Here is a 20,324-nt window from a genome sequence, read left to right on the forward strand (position 1 = left end):
CAAATCAGATGCCCACATTACCCCTGAAACTTGCTTGCACTCACTCATCAGGAGATGGTATGCGGATGGCTGGAAAACCAGGATCCCAAGTGTCTGTATTTAGCCCTGCTACCTATTATGGCCTAAGTTCACCGTGTTAGGTCCCTGAAGGAATTGGGCACTAATAAATATTCTCAAGTATGAGACAGGTGACAAATGTGTGGAGATGGCCCATTGTGATGCAACAGTGTATGGTGGGAACTGTGGAGATTTGGAAAGCTCACACCAGTCTTCAAGGGGCAGCTAGGGCTCAGCCCCAGTCAACTGCAGCAACGCAGAAAGGTGGAAACAGCATGGTTGGGCCGGCAAATTTTTAAACAAAAGCCAGAAGAGTGGATTTTTATGTCAAGTTTTCCAATTTTGAAACATTGTGGACCACACACAACATTGTTAATGCAACATGAGCCCTAGGTCATGCAGTTTGTAATGCCTGATCTGGACACAGACAGCATTTCCAAGCCAGTGCAACCCTGCTGACACTCAGAGCTTTTGTCACCAACTTGTGCTATGGTCTGAGGGTATGCATCCCCCACAAATTTCGATGTTGAAATCTTCACCCCCAGGGGATGGTAGTGGGAGGTGGGTCTATGGGGGGTGATTAGGTCATGAGTGTGAAACCCTCATGAATGGGATTAGTGCCCTTATAAAAGAGGCAGAAGAGAGCTCCCTTCCTCACTGCCACCATTTGAGGACACAGTGAGAAGACACCATCTATGAACCAGGAAACTGTCATCATCAAACACAGAATCTACCAGTGTCTTGGTCTTGGACTTCCCAGCCTCCAGAACTATAAGCAACACATTTCTGTTATTGATAAGCCATCCCGTTTGTGGTATTTTGTTATATTAGCCCATATGGACTAAGATGCCTGGTGAGCTGATCGGGCCATTTCAAAGCCACTCTTTGACCTACAGTAGGGAGCATAAAGCTAAAAAGATTGATCTGTCCTTTCACCCTGCAACCCACCCTCATCTCTGGACTGACACAAGGGTGAGGAAAAGGGAAACTAGGGAAATAACGGGAGGGTGGCAAGGACTCTCCTTAAAGGACTACAGGACCCTTGACCTAATTCACCTCCTGCAGGCATTCCTCTGAAAAAGAAGGCAGCCAGGACTTAGTAGTAAAACCAAAGGGGAGAATAGGAGTTTATTTAAGCTCCCATAACCTTCACCAGTTACCTCAAATGAATCCAAGTAGTGTAAGTGACAAAATGTGTTTGCTATGCAAATACAACTTCAAAACAAGACTGCTCACAATGAGATAACACTTCATATCCACTAACATTGCTATAATCAAAAAGACAGAGCCAGTGATAAAATGTGTTTGCTATACCAATGCAACTTCAAAACAAGACCGCTCACAATGAGATACTACTTCATACCCACTAGGATCGCTATAATCAAAAAGGCAGAGCCAGATGCAGTGGCTCCCATCTGTAATCCCAGCTACTCAGAAGGCTGAGGCAGGAGGACTGTTTGAGGCCAGGAGTTTGAGACCAGCCTGAGCAACATAGCAAACATATGTTTTAGAGACGAAACATATTTTTTGCCTCTAAAAAAATAAAATAAAATTAGCTGGGTATGGTTGTGCATGGTTGTAGTTCCAGCTAGTCAGGAGGCTGAAGTGGGAGGATCAACTGAGCCCAGCAGCTTGAGGCTACAGTGAGCTATGATTACACCACTGTACTCCAGCCTGGGAAAAAGAGCAGAGACCCACATCTCTCTCTCTTTTTTTTTTTAAACAAATGTTGGTATAGATGTGAAGAAACTGAAACCCTTATATATTGCTTCTGGGGACTGTAAAATGGTGCAGTCACTTTGGAAAGTGGTCTTGTACTTCCTCAAAAGGTTAAACACAGAGTAATCATATGGCCCATAAACTCCACTATTCCACCCTTTGGTATATACTCCAAGAGAAATGAAACATATGTCCACACAAAAACTTTGTACATGATTGCTCATGGCAGCATTACTCAAAACAGCTAAGAAGTAGAAACAACCCAAATGTCTACAACTGATGAATGAATGAACTATGGTATATCTATACAAAAAAATATTATTCAGCAAAAAACGAATGAAGTACTGATACAGGCTACAATATGAATGAACCTTGAAGAAGTTTCTCCTCTCATGCTAAGTAGAGGAAACTAGTACAAAAGACCATATATCATATAATTCAACTCATAGGAAATGTCCAGAAGGCAAAACCATAGAGACAGAAAGTAGATTAGTGATTGCCTAGGGCTGGGTGTGATGGAGAGAACCGGGGGCAGAGGCAAGCGTCGATAGCTAAGGATATGCTGTTTCTTTCGGAGATGATGAACATGTCCTAAAATTAATTGTGGTAATAGTTGGACAACTCTGTGAGTATACTAAAATCCATCGAATTGTACACTTTAAATGGATAAGTTGTATGGTACGTGAATGTTATTTCTATCTCAATAAAGCTATGATAAAAAAAAAAAAACCCTCAATACTAAGATTGCTGCCCTTAATCATTTTCTACTAATAAATTATGTGTCCATATCCCTCTCTTCATATCTGCCCCACTGGAGAAATCAGGGCAAGTGTTCCAAAAGGCTGGTTTCCCCCAAGGCTCAGGGCTCCAACTCGGGTGACTTACTGGCCTGGTTTGTCCAGAACTGTCCCAGCACTAGCCCTGAAAGTCCTGCATCCCAGGAAATCCCTCATCCCTGGGAAAATTGGGATGGCCAGTCCCCGTCATGCAAACCCTTGCCCACAACACGGGAAAGCTCTGCCCTTTAGTGTTGCCAGTGACTAGAACTGAGAATCCACATAAGCAATCCTTCCCCTTTTGGGGTATTAGTCATCCTTGAGCTCCCCCTAATGGTCAAAAGGTATTTTTTATTATTCTTCCCATTTTACGGATTATGAAACTGAGGTTCCAAGAGGGAAAGTAATTTGCTAACAGTTCACAGAAGTCAGAAACTGAACCTAGGTCTTTTTCCAAAGCCCAGGGTAGCCCTTCCACTCACTCAGTATATTGTCTCTCACCACCACCAGATTGATTGCCCAGGAACACTCTTAGACTGTTCTTGCTGCCTAAGGAAGGTAGCCAGACATGCAAAGAGAAGAAACATGAATGTACAGCTGTGGGACAACAAGGAGACAAGTACAGCTTGATGGTTAACAGTGCAGAATCTGGAGCCAGCCTGCCCATATTTGAATCTGGACTTTGCCACTACTTAGCTGTGTGACCTCAGACTACTCAACCTGCCTATGTCTGTTTCTCCATATGTAAAATGGAAATAATACAGGGTGTGTGTGCTTATATATGTATATGTACATACATATATGTGTATATATATGTATACATGTGTGTGCATGTATATACATATAATATCATAGGATAGGAATGGGAAGTAAATCAGTAAGTGTAAGGGCTTAGAACAGAGTTGGGCACATAACAAGTTTATTAAATAAATGAAAGTCAGCACTAATTCCTATACTCAGAATTGGAAAGAAGTCAGATTTGGCCTAATGAAAAACAGTCAATGGAACCAAATCATAGAAATGAACTCTGACATTGTTCTGTTCCTACCGAGGAAAATGTTGATGGTTTAGAAATTGCTGGACATTCTGCAGACCACAGAAAAACCTTTACACGCAACATGGCATTGGCAATCCGGGCAGCCCTACCAAAACAGGATGACATGGTGCCGTTCATATCATACCTGCCCACAAGAGCAAGGAGAGCTGGGGATCCTCCCACTCAAGCAGCTCCTGTCACTCAGCTCTGCTCTCTGAACTAGATGGGTGTGATGAACACCATCTTACAGAGGTGGAAACTGAGGCCCAGAGAAGTTCAAGAATTTGTATGTGGAAAAGTTAATAATGCATAGAATTGGGATGCCAACTTAAGTTGAATTCTAAAACCCCTATGCTTTGCTGCCACTATGCATTAGTTACCATTGCTGTATAATAAATTACTTCAAAGCTTCATAGCTTAAAACAACAAACATTTATAATCTTAATAGTGTTTGAAGGCCAGAAACCCAGGCGTGGCTTAGCTGGATGGTTCTGGCTCAGAATCTCTCATGAGGTTGCAGTTACGCTGTTGGCCAAGACTACTGCCTTCTTAAGGCTCTACTGGGCCTAGAGACTCTGCTTCTAAGGTCGGTAATGAGGTTGTTGGCCAGATGCTTCAGTTCCTTGTCACCTAGGCCTCTCTGTAGGACTGCTTACAACATGGCAGTTTGCTTTCCCCAGAGCAAAGGACTCAAGTGAAAGAGAGCAGGGTACATGAGAGAGCACCCAGGCCAGGAGACAGGAACTTCAGTCTTTTTGTTTGTTTTTGGTGCAGTCTTGTATAACCTAATCTCAGAAGTGATACGCCATTCACACCCACCATATGCTATTGGTCACCCATACCAATCCTGGTACAAGGTGGGAGGTGTCTACACTAGGTTGTGAATACCAGGAGGATGGGATCATTGAGGGTCATCTTGAAGGCTGGTGACCACACTCCTCATTGCTCTAAAGTAAGACAAGAAGGCACAATCCTGCAAATAACAAAGCAATATCCTCAAATAAGTCACAAAAGTTCATCTTAGTCTAATCACTTTTTTGGGTGGTTGTTTATTTAACAAATACTCAATTCACCCAAGGCAATGGGCCCAACCCTATAGATACAGGCAGGAGTTAAACCTAGAACCTACATTGAGTTATAACAGAAACCAGGAATCAGGCCATGAGGGTACATGGAAAAAAGAGGCCAAGAAAGAGAGCTACAATCAGGACTCCGTGACAAAATGGTTCTAAAATCTTCTAATCCAGGAATGGGTTCCTCCTTAGACAATGTGATTTTTGTTTTCCTGGGCCTTGACAACATCCCCACAGAAAATGGAGTGGAGGAAGGGGAAAGGGGAGGAGAGGAAACAAAGGAATAAATGTCCTTAGCAGCTTACCAATTTCTGGAATTTCACAAATGGACATTCTTTCTTAAGCTCGAATATATCAGAACCCATTTTTTTTGAGCTGGAATTTGCTTTAAAAAAGTGGAGGGTAGGAAAAGAAAAGAGCCACCCAAATACTAAAGGTAGATAAAGGAAATGTCTGTTTTGATGTACAGCCTCTGAGAACTGGGCAAATCAGAGTCCAGTACTGCCTATGCAAAATCACTCTTTACAATTATACTCATTATAATTACCTTTCTGAATAAATGAACTAAATCATTTCCATAAACCACCTCCCCCATCTCACCCCTATATAACAAGAACCTAGCTAGGTAGTAGCTTTCATTCCATTCCTCTCTTGTCCCCTCTCCCTCTCCCAAACACTTCCTCACCTGCTCTTGGAATCAGATCTCCTCTATGACTATGGGAAAGTTACTAAAAACCTTAAATGATTATTTCCCAATCTGGATAATACTAATAATACCAGTTCCAACCTACTCTACAGGCTGAAAAACTATACACACAGAAGTAATTTTACATTCTTAAAGACAGGGTGTGTGTGTGTGTGTTTGTGTGTGTAAATTCCAAGAAGCCCCATATGCACAGCCTCATTTTCATTCCAAACACTGGTACGCTGATCACTCCTGAACAGCTACGTTTCCAAGGCGCCTGACAAGCTTGCAGGTGCATTCCCCAAATGTGCCAGCCCACCCACATGGGTCAAGGGAAAACCTGTTTCCCTGACCTGGTAAGTAGACAAGTCAAGCCAATTTCGTTCCCCCCGAGTAAACCATCCTCCACCCTGGTTCCCCTAGTCCTTCGGTCCTACAGTCCCAGGGTTTAGCCATCCAGCCGCCGCGTCCGTCTGGATCCGCGCTCCGCGACCACAGCACCACAACCGAAACGCCTTCCTCCACCCTGAAGCCCCCGGCAGGCCCCGCGACAGCAGCCAGCGAAAGCCACGTGACCTCGCTTCACTGGGTGCCGCGGTCATGTGACTTCGGGAAGATGGCTGCCCTGACAGTGGAGCATTTTGCAGCGCTCCAGAGCCTGCTCAAGGTAAATCGAAGGGGTGGGGACAGCGTGAGGTGGCCCTTTGTCTCCGAGACTTTAGACGGAGCAGGAATTGGGAACAAATTGACCCTGGTGTAGAGCCAGAATTCTGCTGCTTGTTCTCTGTGTGATCCCAGGCAAATCGTGGCTTCTTTCTGAGCTTTTAAAAAGAAAGAACAAAATATCGTTTTGACAGGAACGTAAGATAAAAAAAATAAAATAAAATAATGGGCATGAAGGCGCAGTACAACCTCCTGCTATTAGTCTCTGGGATTAGTTTTCGGTATTGGGGCATTGGAGTGGTAATTGCTAGACCCACGTTATCAGTTCCCCATTTCATCCCGTAGCCCCTCCTGCACTCCATAATTAAGAAATTATCTCCTACTGCATCCGCCCAGCCCTCCGAATGACCTGTGCGTTCAGTGTCCCCCTGAGGTCCAGATTTTCCCTACTCGCTTTGACCTGTGAAAGGGGCGGGACCCTCTCCTGATAATCATTTGAAAAGTTGTGAGGTTGAAATGGACCTACTTAATAGGGCTTTGTAAAGCTCAAATGACGTAATAATATTATTATTAAATAATTATCTTTATAATATATAATATATAAATAAAAATATTATTAGACAATAATAATAATATTAAATATTATTATTATTATTATTGAGACGGAGTCTCTCTCTGTTGCCCAGGCTGGAGTGTAGTGGCGCAATCTCGGCTCACTGCAACCTCCGCCCCCCGGGTTCTATGCCTCAGCCTCCCGAGTAGCTGGGATTACAGGCGCCGGCCACCAATCCCAGCTAATTTTTGTATTTTTAGTAGAAACGGGGTTTCACCATCTTGGCTAGGCTGGTCTTGAACTCCTGCCCTCGTGATCTACTCGCCTCGGCCTCCCAAAGTGCTGGGCTTACAGGCTTGAGCCACCGCGCCTAGCCGTAATTATTTAACTTATGATTTGCCCTGTAGGAGAAAGGGCAGCTTTATTTTCCTTCGTAGAACTTGTCGCTAGCTATTTGCCTGTTGTCTTGTCTGTCTCATAAGAATGTAAGATCCATCAGGGACCTTTCCTTTCTTCCTCTCTCTCTCTCTTTTTTTTTTTTAAACACCAGGTGAAGAGGGTTGAGTTACCCTCCTCAATTTATGGCACATCATAATCATCAGTTCATGTAATAGTCTGTTTTGTTTTATTTATTTATTTTTTAATTGCCTTCTTAGTGTTCATTAGCATTCTCCACTCCTATCTATTCTTTTGTTCACAAGTGTTAATGCCCAACAAGTAGAACAATAATACCCGGCACACAGCACGTGCTCAGTAAATAGCTGTTAAATGAATTAATAAATGAAGTAACAGAGCTGGGCCTGGAAATCTAGGGCTCTCAGCTCCCAGCCCAGTGCCTTTTTACCTTCATTTTGGCTGCTCTGTACTTACCCCCGTCCCCATGCCTGTTGGTCTTATGCACTCTTTTCTTTTAAAAACTTTAAAAGATTAATGCGTAGTATACATACAGAAAAGCGCATAAATAATAAATTTACAGTTAAATGATTTATTACACACCAATGTAACCACCACCAAAGTCAAAAAATGAAATGTTACCAGTACCCCAGAAGTCCCCCTTTCGCCCCGTCTTTGCTTTCTCACTTTCTTCCCCAACAGTAACCTCTATGTTTGCTTCTGATACAATTCGTTTAATATTGCCCATGTTTGAACTTTACATAAATGGAATAATACAGCATATACTTTTTTTTATGCCTGGCTGCTTTTGCTCACCATTATGTAGCGGTAGTTCATTGATTTTCATTGCTACTGTCCTATGTACTTTCTTTTCTTTTTTAAAAAAAATACTTAGACTTTTTATTGTGAGATAATTATAAATCCATATGTAGTTGTAACAAATAATATAGAGAGATCCCATTTATCCTTTACTCAATTTCCCCCAGTTCTGCAGGATTCTGCAGAACTATATATAATATACATACTATATAATATACATAGTATATATATAGTATACATATATAGTATACTTACTTTTATGTATAGTTCTGCATAGGGGAAATTGGGTAAAGGATAAATGGGATGTCAGTACCTAATGTCAAAAGTATTGACATTGACAGTCAAAATACAAAACATTTTCACCACCACAAATACTCTCATGAATAGCCACACCCTCTTTAACCTTTGGAATTATTCATTTCTCTAATTTTGTCATTTCAAGAATGCCATATAAATGGAATAATACAGTAAGTAAGCTTCTGAGATTAACTTTTTTCACTCAGCCTAATTTTCATCCATGTTGTATCAGTAGTTCTTTCCTTTTTATTGCTGAGTGGTATTCCATGTAATGATTGTACAACAGTGTTGTATTGTGTAGTTTTCAGCATACACATCCTGTATTTCATTTTTTGAGCAATTGCAAATGGTTTTGGGTTTTTTTGTTTGTTTGTTTGTTTGTTTGTTTGTTTTGAGTCTCGCTCTGTGGCCCAGGCTACAGTTCAGTGGCATGATCTCAGCTCACTGCAACCTCTGCCTCCTGTGTTCAAGCGATTCTCATGCCTCAGTCTACCGGCTAGCTAGGACTACGGGTGCCTGCCACCACTGCAGGCTGATTTTTTTTTCTTTTTGTATTTTTAGTAGAGACAGGGTTTCATCACGCTGGCCAGGCTGGTCTCGAACTGCTGGCCAAAAGTGATCCACCAGCCTCGGCCTCCCAAAGTGCTGGGATTATAGATGTGAGCCACCACGCCCAGCCCATATTTTTAATTTTAGTGTCCACATGTTCATTGCTAATATGTGAAATACAATTGATTTATGTATGTTTATATTCTACATGCAAACTTGCTAAACTCACTGTTTCTAGGAGTTTTTGGTATATTTCTTGGGATGTTCTACATAGAAAATCATGTTATTTACAAATAGAGACAGTTTTATTTCTTCCTTTCTGATCTGCACACATTTTATTTCCTTTTCTTGCCTTATTTTAGCAGCTGGAATTTTCAGCACTGTGTTGATTCAGAGTGGAGAAAGCAGGTATCTTGCCTTGTTCTCAGTTTTGGGAGCAAAGCATTCAGTCTTTCACCATTAAGTATAATGTTCACTGTAGGTTTTTTGTAGATACTGTTTATCAAGATAAGGAAGTTCTCTTCTATTCCTATTTTTCTGAGGGTTTTTATCAAGAATGGATGTTTAATTTTGTCAAATGCTTTCTCTGCATTGATTTATATCATGTGATTTTCTTTGTTAATGCGGTGGATTACATAGATTTGCAAACATTGAACCAGGCTTGCAACTGTGGAATAAATCCCACCTGGTCATAGTGTATAATTATATATTACATATAATTATATAAACATATAATATAATATAATATAATATATAAATATATAATATAACTCATCTCTGCCAATATTTTGCTAGGAATTTTCGCATCTATTTTTATGAGGGATATTGGTCTGTAGTTTTCTTATTTTTCTGTACAATTTTGTGCGGTTTTGGTATCAGGGTAATGCTAGCTTTGTAGCTGTATAAAATCATTTAGAGAGTACTCCATCGTCTTCTGTTTTTCTAGAGGAGATTGTGTAGAATCAGTTCATTCTTTTCTTAAATGTTTGTTAGAATTCTTCAAACTATCTGGGCCTAGAGATTTTTTTAGGGGCCTTAAAATTGTGAATTTAATTTTCTTGGTAGTCATATTAATTCAAATGATCAATTCAAGTGATCAATTTTATAGAAGGGGAGTGGAAGTAGTTTGTGTTATTTGAGGAATTGGCCCATTTTATTTAAACTGGCAAATTTATGTTTATAGAATTGTTCATTAAGTTCCCCTTATCTTTTTGATGTCTGCAGGATCTGTGGTAATATCCTCTATTTCATTCCTAATACTGGTAATTTGTGTCTCCCCTCTTAACTTTGTCGGTCTTGCTAAAGGTTTGTCGATTTTTATTGACATTGTCAAAGAACCAGCTGTTTGTTTCATTGATTTCTCTATTTTCAATTTCAATTGGTTTCTTCTCCTATCATTGTTACTTCCACTGCTTCCTTCGGGTTTATTATGCTTTCCTTTTTATAGGTTCTTGAGGTGGGAGCTTAGATTATTGATTTGAGACTTTTCCTCTTTTCTAGTATATGCATTTAATACTATAAAATTTCCTCTCACTACTTGCTAGGCTGCGTCCCACAAATGTTGATATGGTGTGTTTTCATTTTCACTTAGTGTAATTTTTAAAATATCCCTCAGACTTCCCCTTTGACATATGAATTATTTAGAAGTTTAAGTTTGTAAGTGTTCAGGTATTTTTCTGTTACTTTTCTGCTATTGCTTTCTAGGTCGATTCCATTGTGGTCACATAGAACACACTCTTCATTACTTCACTTCTTTTGAATTCCATGTTTTTGTTTGCCCTGTTCTGTCTTCCTGATTGTGATGGTTTATTTTAGGTGTCAACTTGATTGAGGGATGCCTAGATGGTTGTTGAAGCACTGTTTCTGAGTGTGTCTGTGAGGGTGTTGCCAGAGGAAACTGATGTGTGAGTCAGTGGACTGAGAGAGGAAGACCTGCCTCAATGTGGGCAGGTACCATCCCACTGGCTGGGGACCCAACTGGGCCAAACAGGTGGAAGATGGGGGATTCCCTTTCTTTCTGTTCTTTCCCTTCCTTCTAAAGTAAGATGCCTTTTCTCCTCTTCCCTTGGGCATCAGACTCTGGGTTCTTCATTTTTTGGACTCTGGGGCTTGCACCGGTGGCCTCCCAGTGGCTCTCAGTCTTTTGGCCTCAAACTAGGGGCTGTACCATCAGCTTCCCTGGTTCTGAGGTTGCCAGACTTTGACTGAGCCAAGCTGCCAGCTTCCTCCAGCTTGCAGATGGCCTATTGTGGGGTTTTGTCTCTGTGATCATGTGACCCATTTCCCCCCAATAAATCCCCTCTCACATACCCTGTCGGTTTTGTCTCTCTGGAGAGCTCTGGCTAGCACACTGGTGTTCCATGGTTTCTTGTTTCATTGCTTCCTTACTGTTTAGAGAATTTGTTTTAACTGTTCTTTTACAGCAGATCTTGTGACAGATATTCTCAGTTTTTCTTCATCTGAGAATGTCTCAATTTCCTCTTCATTCCTGAAGGATATTTTTGCTGGGTGTAGGATTCCAGGTTGACAGTGTTTTTTCCGTTTCAGCACCTGAAAAATATTGTCACTTCTTTCTTGTGTCCATGGTTTCTGATACAAAATCTGCTTTCATTCTAATTGTTTTTTTAATTGGTAAGGTATCATTTTTCTCTGCTTTAAAGATTTTTTTTGTCTTTCATTTTTGAAGTTCAATTATATGTCCTAGTGTGAATTTCTTTGGATTTATCCTGTTTAGGGTTCACTCAGGTTCTTGAAATATATAGGAGTATGTCTCTAAGTAAACTTGGGAAGTTTTCAGCTATTATTTCTTTGAATATTCTTTCAGTCTTGCCCTCTTTTTTCATCTCCTTCCAGGACTCCAGTGATATGAATGTTAGGTTTTTCGTTAGGGTCCCACATGTCCCTGAGGCTCTGTTCATAATTTTGTCTCTTTTCTCTGCTTTTCTGATTGGGTAATTTCTACTGCTCTGGCTTCTGGTTCACTGATTGTTTCCCCTATTCTTTCCATTTTGGTGCTGAACCCATCTACTGAGCTTTTTATTTTGGTTATTTTATTTTTCAGTTCTAAAATTTCCATTTTGTTGTTCTTTATCTCTTCTGTTTCTTGGCTGAGGTGATTTTAAAAATTGTTTCAAGCAAGTTCATAATTATTTGTTGAAGCATATTTATCCTGGCTACTTAAAATTCTTTATCAGCTAATTTTAACATCTGTCATCTTGGTGTTGACATCTGTTAATTACCTTTTTTTCATTCAGTTTGAGATCTTTCTAATTCTTGTTTTGATGAGTGATTTTCAGTGAAAACCTGGACATTTTCATATTATGTTCTGAGAATGGATTTTATTTAAATTTTATATTTTAGCTGGCTTTCTGTGGCACTGCTTAGGCAGGGGAAGGGGGTGCTACCTCATTACTAGCAGTTGGAAGTTGAAGTCCAGGTTCCCCACTCAGCTTCTGTTGATACCTGAAAGCAGAGGTTCCTTGTTACCACTGGGGAGGGGTGGAATTTCTGACTCCATGTGGTCTCCACTGATATCACACAATGATGAGGCTTGTTACCAACTGGTGGGGATAAAGGTCCCAGCTTCCTGCTTGACCTTCTCTGACACCTCCCCAGCAGGAGTGTTGGCGTACCTCATTATAGCCTCACAAGTCTTCTCACTGAGGTCTAGGCCTCCCACTCAGCCTTTGTTGACATAGAGGTGGGTCGGGCTGCAGTTTTTTTTTATGATATTTGGCTGGAGTGTAGCAGTTGTCATCTAAAAGTGTTCTGTCTTGCGAGGCTGCCCCTTTATTGGTCCTTTAGCTAGATAGAACAGGTATTTATTGTGGCGTTTTTTCCCCTCTGCATCCATTGTCATTTCCACATTGCCCTCTTCTTCAGCTGAAAGTCTGGGATATATGAAGCAAAAAAAAAAAATCCAGGGAACTCACCATTGTGTCATTCCTTGTATTATGCGGTCCCTAGCAGATCTGCCTCCTCCTCTTCCGCTTCCAGGGTCTCATGTATGTTTTCTGTATCGTGTCCAGAGTTTTTGGTTGTACTTAGCAGAAAGATTAGGGAAAAGTACATCTATTTGATCTTCCTAGACTCCAAAGTCTTATGTATCTTTAAATTTTAAGTCTCAAAGGTATCATGTATGACTAAGATGTTATTACTCAAAACATGTGTTTTCAGAGTCTGAGTTGTTGTTTTTGTTTTTTTTCCTATCTGTGATTTAATTCATAGGCCTCCTCAAAAGATGTTGTCAGACAGCTGTGTCAAGAGAGCTTTTCCAGTTCGGCCCTTGGCTCGAAAAAACTCTTGGATATTACATGTTCCAGCTTGTCTGTGACCCAGGAGGAGGCAGAGGAAGTAAGTGTGGTCAGAAATGACCTGTGGCCACTGGCCCTCTTATTAGTCTCTTTCTTGACTTCCCAGTCATTGCCATGTCCAAGGAAAATCCCTTGAAACATCTGTTGACACTATAGCAAACTTTGATAAATGGGACATGAATGGGAGAACTGTACCCAGAATCAGAGCTCCTGACCATTTTCTTTCAGACCTGTTACCTAGACAATGTGGAACAAAAGCCAACCTTTCTGTGATTTTCTTTTCCAACCCGTAACGTGCTGATGCTGATAAATTGTTAGCTGGATAGCTTAGGACAGACTTTTCAGGGATCTTTGAACAGAAGCTTTGAGGCCTGTGTAAGATTCAGGAGTATGCACTGCTAGATTCCATCAGGCTTCCTGAGGGGTGCTTTGTGTATCTGACTCCCTCCTTAGCCCTCTGTCCCACAGAAGGTCCCCTTCTCCTCAGCTCATCTGATCTCAGCAGGTGGCCAAGAGGGAGATTAAGCTAACTTGTAGTAAGTTATTATGTAGCAGCGACAGCCTTATCTTGTCAAGGCAAATATGTTTTTTTGTTTTGTTTTGTTTTGAGACGGAGTCTCGCTTGTCGCCCAGGCTGGAGTGCAGTGGCGCAATCTCGGCTCACTGCAAGCTCCGCCTCCTGGGTTCACACCATTCTTCTGCCTCAGCCTCCCAAAAAGCTGGGACTACAGGCGCCCGCCACCACGACTGGCTAATTTTTTTGCATTTTTAGTACAGAAGGGGTTTCACTGTGTTAGCCAGGATGGTCTCGATCTCCTGACCTCGTGATCCGCCCGCCTCAGCCTCCCAAAGTGCTGGGATTACAGGCGTGAGCCACTGCTCCCGGCCAGCAAATATGTTTTTAAAACAGCAGTGTCTTCATCCCAATGGGCGTATGTTTTTGGATTTTTTTTTAATTTTTGAGACAGGGTCTTGTTTTGTTCCCCAAGCCGAGGGCAAAGAATGGCTCACTGTAGCCTCGACCCCCCGGGCTCAAACAGTCCCCCCATCTTAGAGTAGCTGGGACTGCAGGCATGTACCACCATGCCTGGCTAATTTTTGTATTTTTTGTAGAGACAGGGTTTTGCCATGTTGCCCAGGCTGGTCTCGAACTCCTGAGCTCAAGCAATCCACCCACCTCAGCCTCCCAAAGTGCTAGTATTATATGCATGAGCCACTGCACCTGGCGTATGGTTTTTGTTTTTTGTTTTAATTCTGGACCTTGTTTATTGAAATGAGCTGTATAAAAGTAAAAGGAAAAAGCAAGATTATGGAAGTGATTTGGAGACTTATTTTGGGTTTCCCCCAAAGTAGGTTATTTAGGAGATGATTCTAGAAAACACAAAGCAGTGGGGAAAATCAAACAGGGAAGGCAAGTCAATAAAAGAGGATGTTAAGAGCGGTTACTGCTGTGGAAAACTTGGGATCCTGTAAGAAACCAAGTAGAACACCTCTCAGAATTGTTCCCCAGGAGGACAGAGAGGCTTGGCCATTTATCCATGAACACCCACTCTCACTGGTGGAAGGTTAACTTCCCTTCACTTCCAGGTTGTGTCAGGTAATCTGCAGTGATATCAGAGAAAGCCCCAAAGCAGAGAAACAGTTACCTCCAGAGAGCTTTTCTAGGTTAGCTAAGAATTACTCTATTCACAAGACCACCATAAACCACTCTTACACTTCGTAGTTACAGATTCACTTAGAAGGACCTAGGATGGGAACACAGCATTTTAGCAGGACGGGCAGACACGCCTCTTCCCAGAAGGAACCCACACAGCCGGCCAGGAGCTGTTTGTTCTCTTTGCCCTCCTAGGCGACAGTTGAGAGGAAAGGACATGAATCCTACCACCCTGGATTCAAGGCCCTCACTCCACAGGCGCCAGTATCTCATGTCACGGTTCAGTAAGCACAGCTTCAGGTTCTCGAAAGGAGCCTGTAGCCACACATAGGCAAGTCCAGAGCTACAGGCACCCTAGGTATTTATGCGGTCCTCTCAGTCCAGAGGCTTGGACCAATGCAGGGTTGCTTAGTAACACAGCTGACTTTGCACTGCTCTCAGGTTACCAGGGAAACAGCACCAGAAAGTTAACTGAAGGTCAGATTCTCATGCAGAAGGAAAAGGGCTGTTTAACTCTTTGCCCACAAGTGGAGAGTTTCTGGCAAGCTGACAGCTTCCTAGGTCAGGCAGCTGCATCTGTCTTCTAAAGCAACAGGTGAACTCCGAGGCAGGCCAAGGCATGTGGGGCATGAACATGTGCCACAGAGGCCTCTGGACTTGTGACTCAGTTGAATGACCGTGACAGTGTGCAGCCTTAGGGGTGTAGAGCCCTACCCCTGGCCCTCACTTGTGCCCCCTGCCTGCTGCTTCTGTTGCAGCTACAGGATGGTTCCGTCTATCTTGCAGCTGCTCCAGGCTCTGCACCGCCTCACTCGGCTGGTGGCATTCCGTGACCTGTCCTCTGCCGAGGCGATTCTGGCTCTCTTTCCAGAAAATTTCCACCAAAACCTCAAAAACCTGCTGACGAAGATCATCCTAGAACATGTGTAAGTGCTCATTTCTTGAAAGTCCCTTCTAACTTTTATATTTCTCATTATTTTTATTCTCATTCTAGAAGTAATAATATGCTCATTGTTAAAAAATTAGGAAGCCCAGATAAGCAAAAAGAAAATAAGACACCTATAATTCCACCAGCCAGAGGTTAGCATAGTCTTTTCTTAATGGAAAGCCTTTTAAGACATGTTTATTTTTTTCTCTGTACACCTCTATAAGAGGTTGATGTTTTGTTTTTGTTTTTACCAAATGGATCATGCTATTTTGTAACTTGCTTATTTTCTGTTAACAGTATGAACGATAGTGACATTTCAGGTCAATATTTACCTTCAATATCATTGTAATGGTTAAACATATCCTATTACAGGAAGAAATGATGTATAATTTAATTTTAAAATTTCGTAGTGTTGGATACTGAGGCTATTGGCACTTTTTCATTTCGGTGAACAATTTACAGTGAAAACTTTGCTCGTGTGCTTATTTTTTTACCGGGTTAAAGGTAATGGACATTTTGAGGGTTTGGCCTTAAATGTTCAAGTTGGCCATTGGAAAGATTGCAGTATTTTTCCACAGTAGTAGGATACAAGTGTAACCTTCTCCCTACACCTTCACTGAGGGGATTTTTTTCTTACATTTTTCCCAGTTCCACAAATGACAATTTCAGTGTTCTCGTCTTTGACACTAGTGATGTCAGTTATCTTTTTCATATGGTTATTGATCTTTTTTTTTTTTCTTGTGTGAAGTATCTGTATATTTTCTTGGCTGGGGAGTTCCTTTTAAACGCATACATTTTAAGCAGAATTGATTAACTGTTGGTTAGCAGAAAGCTTGAACAGACCTCTCTAATAGCAATAACTGATAATGCCTATTTACCAAGGGTTTTATTGTATATTAAGAACTCTTTCATACATGATCACATTTTATTATGTATGTTGCAGCATTAGTCAGGTCTCTTTGGATGTGTTTTTGCAGAAGATGCAATATTTGTGTATGCAGTAGGTGCTCAATAAAGAGAAGATAAGTTGACTTTTTTTCTGTTTTGTCTTTGAGAACAATAGCGCAATAAGATTACAATACATTGTATTTTCTTCTTTTTTGTCCTAAACTATGAAAACTGACAACACTTACGGCCTTAACATCACTGAGCTTGTAAAACAAATAAACAAAAGACTTTCTGGGAGGGAGGGGTTTCTGTGGTCCTTTCCTGTTAGCAGGTGATGACAGGTCTGAAGATCGCAGGAAGGACCAAGGTCCCCTCTCTATCAGAAGAGTCCGTCTCATCCGCTTTCCATTATTTTTTCCTCATCTTTCCCTCTTAAACAGGTCTGCTTGGAGAACCGAAGCTCAGGCAAATCAGAGTGAGTACCAAGAAATCTGCCCCGCCCTTCTTACTTGTCTCCCCAGCCTCAGCTCTCAGTCTCCCAGGTGATCAGAGAGTTCAACAGAAACCAAAGTGAACCATTCTAGTCTCAACCCATACTCTGTGTATGGTGGGGGGTTTTTTTTTTCCTAATTCTACTTTTTAACTTTTTTCTGATTATAAACATGATTATATAGGCATGTTGTTAAAAAACAGAAATATCCAAAGCAGAGAGTGAAGTACTTAAAATAATATTTCAATTGTGAAAAACATCAACAGTAATAAAAAATAATTTAACTGAATAAAAGTCCATGTTTAATACGTGGTCATGACACTAACTCTGAGCCAGCCGCAGTGCTGGAGCAGTTTATCTGCGTTAAGTCATTGAGTCCTCCCGACAGCCCTGTGAGCCAGGCTGATGAGCAAACAGAAGCTCAAGGTTAGATAAGTGGTAGCACCTATATTCAAGTCAAGTCCATTTATCTCCACAACAAGAGCTCTTACCACTATTGCTGAAACTACACGTTTCCTAAGCCTCAGGCCATGATTTCTCCTCTGCCTTATGTCACTTCTCATTGTGCCCTAACATCCGAAGGGCTGGGTGTTCAGGAAGAAGCCTGGATATGCTGCCACTGTGAATTAGTGCTAAGTTCAGGCCGCACAGAGCAATGGGTAAGGCACATGACTTCCTGTGGGTCTTGGGCTTCGTCTGTCTGTCTCTCTCAGAGACTTGCTGCATAGACCAACAGAGCATTGAGCTGAGCTGTTCCTTCCACAGTCTCGCTGCCACGCCTCGTCGATCTGGACTGGAGAGTGGATATCAAAACCTCCTCAGACAGCATCAGCCGCATGGCCGTCCCCACCTGCCTGCTCCAGATGAAGGTACATTCACTAGCATGCCATTAGAAAGAAGAGGCAGCACCCCTGTGGCCATCGAAAACACCAGTCTCCAAGGTTTAGGATCTCTAACCCATGTGTTTTTAAAAATTACCATCCCCTTTATCCTCCTTTGTTTAGTTACACTGTGTGTGTATACTACTGTATTAACATATTATGGACATATTAAAACAACAAAACAAATGCAAAACATATTTTTAAAATGATTTGCTGATACCTAAAGGTAACCCTATATAGACTCTTAGCAGTTTAGCTTTAACAATAGTGGTGTGCTTCCAGATTTTGAATAGCCTGCCTGATCATTTCAGTGCACTCTAGCCAACTTCTTATCCAGTGATTAGGCTGTCATTATTTGTAACGTGGCTGCTCAAGAGTTTCTACTAGTGGCCGGGCACGGTGGCTCACGGCTGTAATCCCAGCACTTTGGGAGGCCAAGGTGGGCGGATCATGAGGTCAAGAGATCAAGACCATCCTGGCCAACATGGTGAAACCCCCTCTCTACCAAAAATACAAAAATTAGCCAGGCGTGGTGGCGGGTGCCTGTAGTCCCAGCTACTCAGGAGGCTGAGGGAGGAGAATTGCTTGAACCCGGGAGGTGGAGATTGCAGTGAGCCGAGATCACACCACTGCACTCCCGCCTGGTGAAAGAGTGAGACTCCATCTTAAAAAAAAAAAAAGAGTTTCTGGTCTACATAACCAGACACCCAGAAATTTAACACTTGTAAGAAAATGAAGAAGTAAGGGTGCCTCTAGCAATTAAGTTTTAAATATTAGTGAAGCTTAACTTCTTTTATTTTTTTAAACTAAAGGTTGTAAGCTTGTTCCTGCATCCCAGTGCAGGATTGTCTTAATTATTCAACAGAGCCTGCTCCTTAAATACAGTGTAAACACACATAATGTTTTCTTACTTGAATGCTGAGAGTTAGGGTATCAGAGAGGTGAGTGGGCCTTGGCTTGGCCTTCTTTGATACCTACCCCAGGCACTTGTTGCAAATGGAGACTGACCCAGGCCTCTGAGGCATCTCCTGCCCTCTCCCTTACTGCTAAATGACCCAAGGGCTGGTACTCTCTAGTGCTTAGGAAAGAGCCTCTCTTCAAAGGTTCAGCAGAACTGAGCTCAGCCTCGCAGGTTCAGGGCTGACTTACAGGGAGATAGGAAAAGAAGCAGCTTTGACTTTCTAGGCTATGTTCTCTTTTCAGATCCAGGAAGATCCCAGCCTATGTGGAGACAAACCCTCCATCTCAGCTGTCACCGTGGAGCTGAGCAAAGAAACACTGGACACCATGTTAGATGGCCTGGGCCGCATCCGAGACCAACTCTCTGCCGTGGCCAGTAAATGATCCAGCCAGCTGCCAGGGCCACTGCCGTGACCCAGCTGCTCATGAGCGATAAATGTCTCCCCACATGCAGGCTGCCCTCGCAGCTGCAGCTGACAACAGGCAGGATGGTGGGGACAGCAGGGGGCTACTGCCATCCAGAAGTTACAGCTGGATTGGGAAGAAGCAGCCAGATCCCCCGCTGTTCTCCTCACTCATCTTCTTTCTCTTTCTGAAGCTGGAGAGCAGAAGCCCCCATCTTTGAAAAGCTCCTGAATGCAACTTAATTACCACCATGGCAGGGTGAGGGAACATTTGCGTCGTCAGCTGCCTCTGCATAGCTGTTTGGGAAATTCAGGCCCAAATCATGCAGTTTATCCAATACATTTATTTCCAACATTAGCTCTAATTAGTTCATTTCCAATCCCAGAACACACAAAGGGAATCAGGTGAGAGATGCCAGCAGTTCCTGCTCCTCTGTCAGGGAAGCCAGGCAGAGCCCACAGAGCATGGTCCATCGAGAGTGTTCCCTGAGCTCCCTCCACCACACTGGAACCCCTCTTCAGTGCAGGAAGTCTGAAATGGGTACTAATTCCCTTCTTCATGAAACCAGGGCCCTCTTCCTTCATCTGATGCAGCCACTCCTAGGTGAAGAAGTGGGAATAATTGGAAATAAACAACAGTTCTAAACTTTCATGATTTTTGTAGCTTCTTTTGTCCCCAAGTTATGGCCTTTAGCCAGTACTTTCTCTAGTTTTTGAAGATGATCCCCACTTCCTAATTCCCAGCTAAGCCCTTGACCCATGAGGTGACATGAAATCAGGCAAATGAATCTCAACCACCTTCTGTGTTTTCACCTGTTATGTAGAACAAAAGGAAGCAAGGCTAATCATCAATATGTGCTTGTTACAAGAGCTATGATGAAGGCACTCCTTCGAGTTTAACCACATGAGATCATCTCTGTCATGTGCCTCACGCTTCACAGGGACTCCATGCGTGAAGATCTCCCTTCCCTCTCCAGATCATCCCCATGGCAACAGCTTGCAGCCTGCTGTTTGAGTGCTTTGCTTTGGCAGCTTCTCTGCTAGTTTGTGTACTGAGTGAATGGAGGAGGTAAATCCTCAGATTAAGAATACGCTCTCAGGAGTCTGGCAGCCAAGGTCAGAAGCCAGCTCTGCTTCTCAGTGGTAAGGTGCTTGACCTCTAAATTTCAATTTTCACCCACTTTGT

General features: G+C 42.3%; 1 protein-coding gene across 4 annotated transcripts; it reads left to right on the forward strand.

Moving 5' to 3' along the window:
- Positions 1-5,931: 5,931 nt before the first annotated feature.
- COMMD9 (COMM domain containing 9) lies at positions 5,932-19,790 on the forward strand. Of its 4 annotated transcripts, XM_011973464.1 has the most exons (8): positions 5,940-6,013; positions 12,848-12,973; positions 15,374-15,513; positions 16,844-16,878; positions 17,659-17,762; positions 18,978-19,110; positions 19,333-19,397; positions 19,525-19,790. In XM_011973464.1, exons 1-7 carry the CDS (start codon positions 5,963-5,965, stop codon positions 19,368-19,370), a joined length of 627 nt encoding a protein of 208 aa, XP_011828854.1. In that variant the 5' UTR covers positions 5,940-5,962; the 3' UTR covers positions 19,371-19,397; positions 19,525-19,790. The 4 variants fall into 4 exon arrangements, 3 of the variants coding, with proteins under 3 accessions (XP_011828857.1, XP_011828854.1, XP_011828856.1); XR_001005312.1 differs by lacking the exon at positions 19,525-19,790 and having other exon boundaries at positions 18,978-19,225; positions 19,333-19,408; XM_011973466.1 differs by having other exon boundaries at positions 18,978-19,790.
- The last annotated feature ends 534 nt before the right edge of the window (positions 19,791-20,324 follow it).

Source organism: Mandrillus leucophaeus, unplaced genomic scaffold (assembly GCF_000951045.1).
Source record: "Mandrillus leucophaeus isolate KB7577 unplaced genomic scaffold, Mleu.le_1.0 Scaffold138, whole genome shotgun sequence".
NCBI lineage: Eukaryota > Metazoa > Chordata > Mammalia > Primates > Cercopithecidae > Mandrillus > Mandrillus leucophaeus.